Source organism: Metschnikowia bicuspidata (genome assembly GCF_001664035.1).
Source record: "Metschnikowia bicuspidata var. bicuspidata NRRL YB-4993 chromosome Unknown METBIscaffold_5, whole genome shotgun sequence".
Taxonomy (NCBI): domain Eukaryota; kingdom Fungi; phylum Ascomycota; class Pichiomycetes; order Serinales; family Metschnikowiaceae; genus Metschnikowia; species Metschnikowia bicuspidata.
In genome coordinates this window covers 369,930-380,414 of record NW_017387735.1, presented here as the reverse complement: position 1 = coordinate 380,414, position 10,485 = coordinate 369,930, and the positions used below count along the sequence as shown (strand labels likewise).

At 57.3% G+C, this 10,485-nt stretch overlaps 5 protein-coding genes and 1 non-coding gene across 6 annotated transcripts; 4 read left to right on the top strand and 2 right to left on the bottom strand.

Moving 5' to 3' along the window:
• The first annotated feature begins 266 nt into the window (after positions 1-266).
• On the top strand, positions 267-339 carry METBIDRAFT_t200. Its single transcript has one exon. It is a non-coding gene; the product is annotated as a tRNA-Thr (tRNA).
• Positions 340-357: 18 nt separating this feature from the next.
• Positions 358-2,837, top strand: METBIDRAFT_32908 (uncharacterized protein). Its single transcript, XM_018856159.1, has one exon. It carries the CDS (start codon positions 445-447, stop codon positions 2,572-2,574), a length of 2,130 nt encoding a protein of 709 aa, XP_018710388.1. The 5' UTR covers positions 358-444; the 3' UTR covers positions 2,575-2,837.
• Positions 2,673-2,906, bottom strand: RUB1 (NEDD8 family protein; the record flags this gene model as incomplete). The annotated part of the gene is made up of 1 exon (XM_018857917.1): positions 2,673-2,906. One exon carries the CDS (start codon positions 2,904-2,906, stop codon positions 2,673-2,675), a length of 234 nt encoding a protein of 77 aa, XP_018710387.1.
• A 504-nt stretch (positions 2,907-3,410) lies between these two features.
• On the top strand, positions 3,411-4,480 carry METBIDRAFT_88326 (S-adenosylmethionine-dependent methyltransferase). Its single transcript, XM_018859290.1, has one exon. The coding sequence runs from the start codon at positions 3,604-3,606 to the stop codon at positions 4,252-4,254; it is 651 nt and encodes a 216-aa protein (XP_018710386.1). The 5' UTR covers positions 3,411-3,603; the 3' UTR covers positions 4,255-4,480.
• A 38-nt stretch (positions 4,481-4,518) lies between these two features.
• Positions 4,519-6,829, top strand: METBIDRAFT_208901 (mRNA splicing protein). Its single transcript, XM_018855021.1, has 2 exons — positions 4,519-6,201; positions 6,247-6,829. The coding sequence occupies exons 1-2, from the start codon at positions 4,783-4,785 to the stop codon at positions 6,712-6,714; spliced, it is 1,887 nt and encodes a 628-aa protein (XP_018710385.1). The 5' UTR covers positions 4,519-4,782; the 3' UTR covers positions 6,715-6,829.
• A 776-nt stretch (positions 6,830-7,605) lies between these two features.
• On the bottom strand, positions 7,606-10,470 carry NUP82 (linker nucleoporin). Its single transcript, XM_018855020.1, has one exon. It carries the CDS (start codon positions 10,377-10,379, stop codon positions 8,016-8,018), a length of 2,364 nt encoding a protein of 787 aa, XP_018710384.1. The 5' UTR covers positions 10,380-10,470; the 3' UTR covers positions 7,606-8,015.
• Between the last annotated feature and the right edge of the window lie 15 nt (positions 10,471-10,485).

The window sequence follows — 10,485 nt, the reverse complement described above, 5'->3', positions numbered from 1 at the left end:
CCTTTAAACAGCTCCCAGCTACGTACCAAGTGTCTTAGCTCGGCCCGTCCCCTTCCGTTAGTCACGGCCTGGACAGTCCTCATGGCACGTATCTGTTTACGTATAGTCACGGCTTGACACACCTAGTGTCCCGAAAGATGTGTGTTGATTTATAGCGTTACAATAATATCAATTCGGCATCCGAAGTCACATTGGCATTAAACACAAAAGTTAATTTTTACGTTTAGATCTATCAATTTATCTAAGTGCAGGATTCCACAGCAGAAGCCTTTATGGCCAAGTTGGTAAGGCACCTCACTAGTAATGAGGAGATCGTCAGTTCGAATCTGGCTGAAGGCATTTTTGCTTCGCACATTGATTTTTGATGTTCATAAGGTGCATTTATATGCGTTCTCAGCGGAAGCTTGATGCCACCATTCGGTCAGCAGATCATCCCCAGCAATCATGAACCCGCCACTTTCCCTACCGCCCAACTTGGCAACACAACCCCCGCTGTCAAAATCGAGCAACATAGCAGCCACACAGGTGTCTTCTGCGGAAATCTTGGCCGATGCCCATGATATCAAGCAGACCGATTTCCGCAAACCAGACCTGAATATCCAGGACCTCGATGAGCTCAGGCTGTTTCAGCTTGCGAAGCGTAGAGACTATGAGCAGCAACTCAATAAAAACAGACTTAACTATGGCCAATGGATGCGGTATGCCAAGTGGGAAATTGAGTTCAGCCACGATTTGAAACGTGCCCGGTCAATCATGGAGCGGGCCTTGGAGGTGAACGTCCAGCACGTACCTTTCTGGGTCAGGTATATTGAGCTTGAGCTCTTGCACAAAAACGTGAATCACGCCCGCAATCTCTTGGACCGTGCAGTGACCATATTGCCCAGGACAGACAAGTTCTGGTTCATGTACGTGCAAACCGAGGAGACTTTGGGCAACTTTGCAGGTGTGCGGCTGGTATTCGAGCGCTGGCTCCAGTGGCATCCCAGCGAGCTGGCCTGGGACTCGTATGTTCTGTTTGAGGAGCGGTATGGCGAGGTGGAAAACGCCCGTGCCGTCTTGCTCCGGTATGTGGTCGAGTTCCCCACCGGCGACACGTGGAAACGCTGGCTTCTACTTGAAACGATGCTACCAGTGGTGGACGACATGCAGGTGGCGAAAACTCGAGGTGTTTTCGAGGCAGCCTTGGACACGTTGCTTGCCTCCGGAAAGTCAGGTGCAGACCGAAGCATCCCGGGCATTGTTTTGCTTTGGGTGGACTGGGAAACCAGCGTAGGCGAGGCCGAGCGAGCGCGGGCGATATTGGCCACAGCCCTCGATTCCGACTTGCTTCTGAAGGAGCAGAAACTCGAGGTGTTGCGGACCTCGGCCCATTCTTCGGGCGTCGCCGCAAGTCTTGGTTCGCCGGGCTCATCGGGTGCAGCATTGCCGTTGAAGAATCGCCTTCGTTTGGAGAAAGCCGTGATGGAAAACCCCCGGGACTACGACTCCTGGTGGGAGTACGCCAAGCTCCAAGAACTGGCGCTCGGGGCCAGGCACGTGATGGACATACTTTCGAAAGCCGTGGAACACTGCCCCTTGGACGAGCTCAAACTGACCACATGGCGCAGATACGTATATCTCTGGATCAAGTTGGCCTTGTACCACGAGTACGTGGCGAAAGACATCCCAGGAGCGCGAGAAGCCTGGCGTAGAAGCCTCCAGACGGTCCCCCACGGCAAGTTCACGTTCGCCAAACTATGGGCGATGTCAGCCGAATTCGAGCTCCGCAACGGCGGCGGGCTCGCCAAGGCCCGCAAGATCCTAGGCCTGGCCATCGGCCAGTCGTGCAAAGAACGCCCAAAGAGAAAGCTCTTCAAGTACTACGTTGAATTGGAGAAGCGGCTCGGTGAGTTGGAGCGGGTGCGCAGAGTGTACGAAAAGTGGCTCGAGAGCTCGTTGGTCTGCGACAGGCAGACCGGCGAGGCGCAGAGCGTGGCCGTGCTCCAGCAGTACATCGACTTCGAGAAGTCCGTGGGCGAGTCCGGCAGATGTGTTGCGCTTTTCGACATCGGGATCTCCGGCGAGTTCCCCCCGAGCGGTGTTTTCTTCGATGCTTATATCGACTTTCTCAAGGACGAGTTCCGGTACGACAAGGCCCGCGAGGTATACCGGGCCAGGCTCGGATCGGCGGGCTCTTGGATCCAGCTTGCGCTTTTCGAGTCGAGCATTCTTTCGCCCGAGCAGATGGACGAGCTCGAAAGAGCGGACAGTGACGAGGTGCGCTTCGAGGTCGGGGAGCACCATTTGCGGAGCACCAGGGCGATATTCTCCGAGGCCTACGCGCAGTTCAGAGACGCCCAGGATGGCGCCAACGCCACGCATATAGTGGAGGCGTGGCTCGAGTACGAGAACATGCATGGCAGCCGCGAGCAAGCAGAGCAAGTCAGGGCCAAGGCGCCCAAGCAAATCACGAAACGGAGAGGGTCCGGCGGCGTCGAGGAGATCTACCACGAGTACGACTTCCCGGAAAGCGCGCCGAACCTCAGCAGGTTTTTGGCCAAAGCAAAGCAGTGGGCGTCTACAACCACGGGCTGAAGGCGCTTCTCCGCGCGCCCCATGTCTACGAGTCCGAGGGCAGAACCGGCTGGCCTCGTGCTCCATACTCCAGCTGTGTATTAAGTTTAAGTCGGGGCCTACATACCGCCGCGTAGGGTCAACACCAAGTGCAAGGAGGTGCCCGGCTGGATCCCTGCGGCCTCAACGGTGAGCTCGTCGTCCAACTGCGAGCCGTTGAAAATCAAGCGCTGCTGCGCGGGCGGAATGCCCTCTTTTTCCTCCATAATTTCCTTGATGCGGATCACCTTGTCGGTGGGCTCAACGTCCACGGGTATGTCTCTTCCAGTCAAAGTTTTGACCTTTACCTGCATGATTCGGGTGTGGACGCGGGGAAGGGATGGACACGGGGAAGGATGGGCACGGGGAACGGATGGGCACGGCGATGCTATGAACCTGGATGGCGTGCCTGAGGATAGGGCGGGGCGAACCTGAAGTCTCAGTGGCAGAGGCCCGGTGGCCCCGGCCGGTGGGGCCCAGGGTGTGCGCGCCTCTGCGCAGGGCCGTGGCACTGGGGCCATCCCATTCTGGCCCCGGCTCTGGCACCCCGTGGCGGGCGCTGAGCCCCGTGCTGTTTTCCCCCGCAAAGAACGGTGGTCCTTCCCGATTTGGGGAAGCCCGGAAGAGCCGCTTTTTTTTCCACCGATCCATGCGCAAATGGCGGCCCTGGGCACACCGCCAATTCGGCCCGGGCGCACCGCTAATTAGGGCCGGGGCGCTGCACCGCAGCGTGAGCGCGGCCCATCTCGAGCAGGGCCGTTTCGCGGCAGGGCGAGGCCCCATCTCTGAACCTCAAAGAGAAGCACCGGTCCAACCCCCCCGATCCTGAGCACCCCCGTCTTGAGATCCGTTGGCCAATACGCTGAATCTGACACACCCCAGCCGCATAGCACTGCATTCTCAGACTTCCCGTCGGAGACCACTGCAGCCTCGAAACACCCCATTTCCCCACGCCCTGGCACCCATTGCCCAGTGCAACCGAAGCCCCCGCCCATCGTGGACCGCGGCACCATGCTTCCCACGCCGTACGTCCGAAATCTCGACGAACGCGTCTACGACCCCGCGGAAGACTCCTTCCTTCTCCTCGACGCCTTGGAAGAATGCTTGCCGCAGCTCCGGCTGCGCCAGTTCCCCGTGGTGTGCGAGATCGGCGCGGGCTCAGGCATCGTGTCGGCCTTCTTGAAAATGCACGTGTTTCCGCACGGGCTTTTCTTTGCCACCGACGTGAACCCCGCCGCGTGCGACACGATCGTGGCCACCGTCAGGGAGAACGACACCGCGTCGCGCTTCGCCACGCTCGACGTGTTCCAGATGAGCCTAGCGCTGGCACTCCGCAGCAACCACATCGACGTGCTCGTGTTCAACCCGCCGTACGTGCCGGCGGAGGCGGTGCCGGAAAGGCCGGCGGCAGCCGCGGACCCCGCGTGGCTCGACTTGGCGCTTCTTGGCGGGTCGGACGGCATGGTGGTCACGTGGCAGGTGCTAGATGGGTTGCACCGGCTCCTTGCCGCGGACGGCGTGGCGTACATCTTGTTCTGCGCACGGAACAAGCCCGACTCCGTGGCACGCGTCATGGAGGATAGGGGCTGGGCGGTGCGCACGGTGTTGCACCGGAAAGCCGGCTGGGAGGTGCTCAGCGTGTTGGAGTTTAGGAGAGCGTAGCTGGGAGGGGGAGGGACGTGGTGGTGGAGGGGCCTCGGCGATCGGAGAAGGTGATTGGGGGCCAGTCGAGAATGGCACCTTTAGATGGTGGAGGCGTGTGGCTGGACGGCTAGCCGTCCTCCAGCCCAGCTGGCCACGAGACCAGCGGAGCCTCAGCCCACGTGGGTGGGATCAGGCTGGTACGACCTGTTTGGGCACGCGGCCTGCCGGTTTGGGTGAACACTACGGGGCCTGCCGGTTTGGGTGAACACTACGCGGCCTGCCGGTTTGGGTGCATACTACAAGGCCAACTGGCCAAAGAACCCGCTGGCGCCACTCGACACTAGTTGTGGGAAAGCGGGCAAGACAGTGGGCGAGGCCGTGGGCGAGGCGTCCTGCCTGCTTGCGGTGGGCCGGAGGAGCCTGCGCCTGGGGCCCTACCCTGCTGTGCGGCGTGCGATTCGGGTGTGGAGAAACGGCCCGGGCCGCTTGGCCATGGCCCCGAGGACCCTGGACTACTGACGGCCCGTGTCACTGGTGAAATTAGCGATGGAGCGGGGGGCCTGCGGAGACCCGGTGCGCGGTGCTCAGGGCTGCGCACAGCATCCAGCAAAAACGGCGAGTCGCCGGGTCGATTCGGGCCTGGAGCGCCCGGATACGGCTGGCGACGGCCATCCTCAACATGGCGTTGCCGGGGCGAGAAACGGCCCACCTTCCGCAGAAAATACCCAGGGCCAGTTCCAGGGCCAGTTCCAGGGCCAGCTTCAGGGCCCTCGTGCGCGCTCCAGGCCCCAGGCCCAGGCCCGCACCAGACTGCCATGTTCCAGGGCCACACCCAGGGCCACCCAGGCCCGCACTGGTGCCCGCACTGGGCCCGCGCCAGGCTCGCGCCTGCACCTCTGCACCAGCATCGGGCCTGCTCAGCTTCGCATCCCCACCACCCATCCGCCCCCATCTCCGCCTGTCTTCGCCATCTGCCCCCACGCCCATCTCCCCCACGCCCGCCACCACCACACCGCCATGGCCGACAGAGGACGGCCCACCAAATGGGGCGGCAAGTCCGCGCGCTTCGTCGAGCTCGGCGGCCTCAAGTTGGACACCATCGTCACGGGCCACTTGACCCAGGAACAGATCAACGCGTACCAGCAGTATTTCCGCGTCGAGGAGATCTCGCACCTCTTGCGCAGGGCCCGGGCGCCCGGCGCGTCGCTCCCGCTCGTGTTGCCGTCCGCCAGGGTGCCCGCGTTCAAGCGGGACCCGTCGCCGCCGCCCCAGTACGACGCCAGCGGCAACCGCACCAACACGCGCGAGCTCCGCACACACGAGCGGCTCGACAAGGAGCGGCACGCGCTCGTGGAGCTCGCGGCCACCACGATCAAGAACTACGACCCGCCCGCGGACTACAAGCGGCCGGCCAAGACCCTGGAGAAGTTGTACATCCCGATCCAGGACTACCCGCACATCAACTTCGTGGGCTTGCTCCTCGGGCCGCGCGGCAACACGTTGCGCCAGCTCCAGGAGGACTCGGGCGCGCGCCTCGCCATCCGCGGCAAGGGCTCCGTCAAGGACGGCAAGCTGGCGGACTCCGGCGGGCCGCTGGCGCCGGAGGACGGCTTGCACGTGGTCATCACCGCGGACACCTCGGCCAAGATCCAGCGGGCCGTGGCGCTCACCAACGAAGTCATCGAGAAGGCCGTGTCGTCGCCGGTGGGCCAGAACGACTTGAAGCGCGACCAGCTCCGCGAGTTGGCCGTGTTGAACGGCACGCTCCGCGAGACGAAGCCCTACGTGCCGCCGGAGCTCTTCGGCGCCCAGCGCCGCCCGCCGGGCCGCGACATCGCCCTGATCGTGTGCCGTGTGTGCGGCAGCGTCGGGCACTACTCACGTGACTGCACGCTCCGCCGCCTGGGCCCGCCCGTGGACTCCTACAGCCCGGACGCGCCGCCGAAGCGTCCCCACGCCGACGATGCGCCGCCCTGGAAGCGCCTGCGCACGGACCCCCTCCTGCCGCAGGCGCCGCCCTGGGCCAGCCACACGTATCCGCCCGTGGGTGTTCTGGCACACGCCCCGAGTGCGGCGTACGGGCAGTCGCCCGCCTGGCAAACCGGGCCGTTCAGTGGCCCGCCGAGCGGCCTTCCGTACGGCTCGCAGCACGGCCTTCAGCGCACGCACGCGCCGCCTGCGCTCTCGCAATATGGCTCGCCTGGCCACGCGCTCCGGGCCCCTCAGATACCCCAGACTGGCCCGCCGCCCTTGCCGATGCCGCTGCGCACACCCACGGCCGCGCCTCCTTTGCCGGGCCATCCCTCTGCGAACGGAGGCGTTCCGAGCACGCGGCTTGCGCGGCCACCGCCACCGCCGCCCGCGTTCGTTGCCCCGCCGCCGCCGCCACTCAGAAAGCCAGCCCCGCCTCCTCCTCCACCACCCTCCTCGGGAGCCAGTGTGCCTAAGCCCCCGCCACCGCCGCCACCCTCGGGATGAACCAGTGCGTACTTTCACTGAACCCTGTTGTCGGCGTCGGCATGAAGATTGGACAGTGCCATCTCACTCTTTCGGATGTACGAGTGGCCGGGGTGCGTTGAGCATGGAGCCCAAATGGAGAATTCTGGCATTGCGTGCTGGGTGTGTAGATGTATGGGACGTCTCATACAATTTGATGTCCCATGTTCACAATCATTTACTAATATACACCCTCATCTTGTTGCACAAGTCATGACGTCCATAGTCTTGAACCGGGCCATCTACATATCCTCGAGAGCCTGGTCCCATATTGTGACTCGGGTCTTTTGGCACGGGTGATGCATGCACAGATCCCGGAAACCCGAGGCTGCGTGAGTGAGTTTCTTGTCTTGTGTCCGATCATGTATCCCCGTCCAATTGCCCGAGCAGTGGCCCCGGATGTCAATTGCCCAAAGAGGGGCTCCTGATGTCCATTACCCAGGGAGTGGCTCCTGATGTCCATTACCCAGGGAGTGGCTCCTGATGTTCCATAGTGCTCAGATAGTTCATAGTTTCATATAGTCTGATATGAAGTTTCATCGGCCTGCACCCCATAGTGTTCGTGGTCTCATGTTCTTGGAGACCTCATATCCTCCGAGTGTCCCATAGAATAAAGCGTCTGGATTAATCCTGGGGCTTGCTATTGTCGCATGTCTAGACGAGTGTTTAAACCTGCGTGCCAGAACTTTAGCGGGTCACTATCTTATAGTCTCGAATGAACGTTAACAAATGCCTTGTACATATCCCGATATTCTATCTTTCAGTTTCATTGTGTATCCCTTGAGTTTCATTGTGATTCCTTGAGTTTCATTGCGTATCCCTTGAGTTTCATTGTGTATCCTTGCAGACCTCAAAGATCTCGTTTCGTCTTTTTATGGTGTGCTTTGTCTCTCCTATTATCTCATCTCGTGTCACGTAGAAGAATCATAGTATCGATTGATTGAGAAACGTGGCGCTTGGTGTACAGCGTCTCATACAATGAGGCTACTCTTATCTCATATCGTCTCTCATATTGCCTCACATACGACACTGTGTCTCATAAAGCCTTACGTGATTAGGTATAATAAACACACGAGTCCTTGATATATACCCGAGTGTATTGTATCACGGAGTCCTGAAACAAACCTGAAATGCCTGACATACAGCCGAGTCTCACGTCCCAGATCCCCTGGACACCAGCCTCCGGTCTGTTCCGGTCCCTCATATGCACCCGAATCTTTCATTCCAGGTTATTCCACAGCAAAAAAAGAAAATCCGCACCACATTGACGCAAGCCCCAGGTTTCAAGCACTTGCAACATCCTGGAGTCTCTTGAAGCAAGCACTAATTGTGATCTTGGAATGTTCTAGCAAGTCCCCCTCCAGAGCCAAGGCCAGCGCAACTTTCACCAAGTCGCTTCTCAACAGCAAACTCGAAAGCATCTCATTTAAATTCTCTTCAGATGGTTGACTCTGTTTCCTGTCCTTCAAAATCTGCACTTCTGCCTGCAATCTTTCGACGCGTGTCTTCATGCTCGGAGCTGTCTTGTCGCCTAAAGTGACGGTTTTGGTGATACTGTTGAGCTCCTTAAACCACTCTATTTCTGCCAGCGACAAAGGAAGTTTCTGTGCCGCTCTGGCCTTCTCGAAGCGCTCAACAATTTTGTGGCGAATACACTCTGCCCGTGTGATGAGGCTTTCCTGGCGCTCAATCAAAGAGCCAATCCTTTCACGATTTTTGTTGTAGTGCTCCTTCTTCGCGGTGTTTTCTTTCACCAAGAGCAAGTCTTTCGTCTGATCTTTTAGTTCCTTGAACTGGATCTCGATTTTCATTTGCAAAGCGAGAATGAACTTGGTTAGAGACCCTATTTTACGGATCAGATCAGCGGTGATTTGGTGCACAGTCCTCAAGGATTCAGCTTGTGTCGGATCGATGTTCTGGGCGCTCATCAATGGCTTTGCTCCGTCTGCTTTAATCATGCTCAATTCCGCAGCGGGCAAGGCCGTATGGCGTGTGGAAGAACTAGGTTTCGTTTGGAAAGCCGCGTCTTTGGGCTCGAGCTTGAGTCGACTTTCTGGTCTTACAGATGTCTTGACTTGGAAGACCTCCGCGTTGTCTGTAGCTGAGCACGCTAGAAGGTATCCACCCGTCCCCTCAATCCTGTCCTCAACGCGTGCAAAACTCGTGGCGATGGAATTTGTCTTGATGAGCTTGTACAGTACATCAAATGCCGAGCATTCAGGACCAAGAAACTCAGAAACAGCTTGCGCCAGGTCACCAATGATCAAGGACGTCCCCAGAGCAACCAAGATCTGGGACTCACGAAGATTTTGAAACAGACTTTCAGTGTTGCTAGTGAACTTCAAGTCAGTAGAATCCGTGGCCACGACGGACAACTTGTTGAAGTTTGAGTCTATGAATCGGTTGATTTTATCCTTGGCATTGTAAAGCTCGAGCTCCTCACGATAAGTTTGCATGTGGAGTTCGAAGTCCTCGTTTTCTTGATCCTCATCATCTTCGGAGTCTATCACATACCCAAAGCCACGCGGCGGTTGGGAGTAAGAAAGTTCTTTTGGTTGTGCTGGCTTTTTAACTGGCATGAGTGGTTGTGAGAGTGATAAGCTGGATAACTCAAGTGATATAGTTAATGGAATAATCTGAGAAAGATGCGAGATAGTGATGTTTCCAGTGTGGTCGCTGTAGACTCCAGCCAATACCAGAACATCAGTATTTGAGCTTGTTTGAGTGAGTTTCAAATTAGGGCCGAGAGTAGCCAAGGGCCCCAAGAGTTCGGGAGAAGACTCATTCCAGTCAATACTCAAAGACAATATTTGATTCGCGTCAGCCTCTGAAAACAATGGCGAAAGCAATGCTGCCTCGACTTTACGGACAAGCTCCGAATGTTTAGTGAATACTGCGCAATACAGGGCAAATGCTGCAGATGGAGGTATTCTGGACTCGTAACTCTGAAAGCACAGATCCCAGTCTTCCACAAACTTGGAAAGCAGTCTTTTGGAGGTACCAAGCTTTGAGGATTTATGCAAGAACGGGTAAAGACCATAAATCTGTCCGCAATTTGTGCTTAGATACAACGTGATTGAGCCAGCAAAGTTATGTGCCGACCCGAAACAAATTGACAGCACTTTCTTCCCGGTCAATTGAGGAGACTTGTTTAATGCTAACGTTAGTATTGGTTGCGTCAATGAAAATACAATGTCGTAGAGCAATATTTCGTCTTCGGTGAGGACCACCAACTCCGATTTCGTGGAGCTAGCGGGGTGCCACACAATGTCCTTTATGACCAGAGAGCATGAAGTACCATCCACTTTGGGAATTGTTATGCTCACATCAAAGCAGTCCCAAACGGGCTCGGATGAGTCAAAATCAACCGATTTTACATCGACAATAACAATTGAACTCTCTCCCACAACGGCGAGAAGTGACTCATCCTCGTTGAGCAAAAGCAGCAGAACTTTAAAAGGGGTACATGAAGAAATGTTCAAGATTTTAAAGAAGTTTTGCCCGTGATAAATCGGCCCTGTTTTCACCACGTTTAGCGAGGCAGAGAAAATCTGGGAGTCTCCTTTTATAGCAATGCTGGCACGCTCTCCCGGAACATAGTTTTTGAGAATACTGGCTTCCGAAAGAAAGGAAGACAACTGGGTCATATTCCTAGAACTTTAATTTTCGAGGTGAGAGAGGATAGTCCCGACAGTAACGAGCCGAAGAGAACATGGCTTCACATAGCGAAAAAAGCGCACATTTCAACGCTTC

Coding starts and splice junctions, on each gene's coding strand:
- METBIDRAFT_88326 (XM_018859290.1), top strand. CDS start 3,604: ATGCTTCCCACGCCGTACGTCCGAAATCTCGACGAACGCGTCTACGAC.
- NUP82 (XM_018855020.1), bottom strand. CDS start 10,379: ATGACCCAGTTGTCTTCCTTTCTTTCGGAAGCCAGTATTCTCAAAAAC.
- METBIDRAFT_32908 (XM_018856159.1), top strand. CDS start 445: ATGAACCCGCCACTTTCCCTACCGCCCAACTTGGCAACACAACCCCCG.
- METBIDRAFT_208901 (XM_018855021.1), top strand. CDS start 4,783: ATGGAGCGGGGGGCCTGCGGAGACCCGGTGCGCGGTGCTCAGGGCTGC. Junction 6,202..6,246: donor AGCGTCCCCACGCCGACGAT/GCGCCGCCCTGG, acceptor CTCCTGCCGCAG/GCGCCGCCCTGGGCCAGCCA.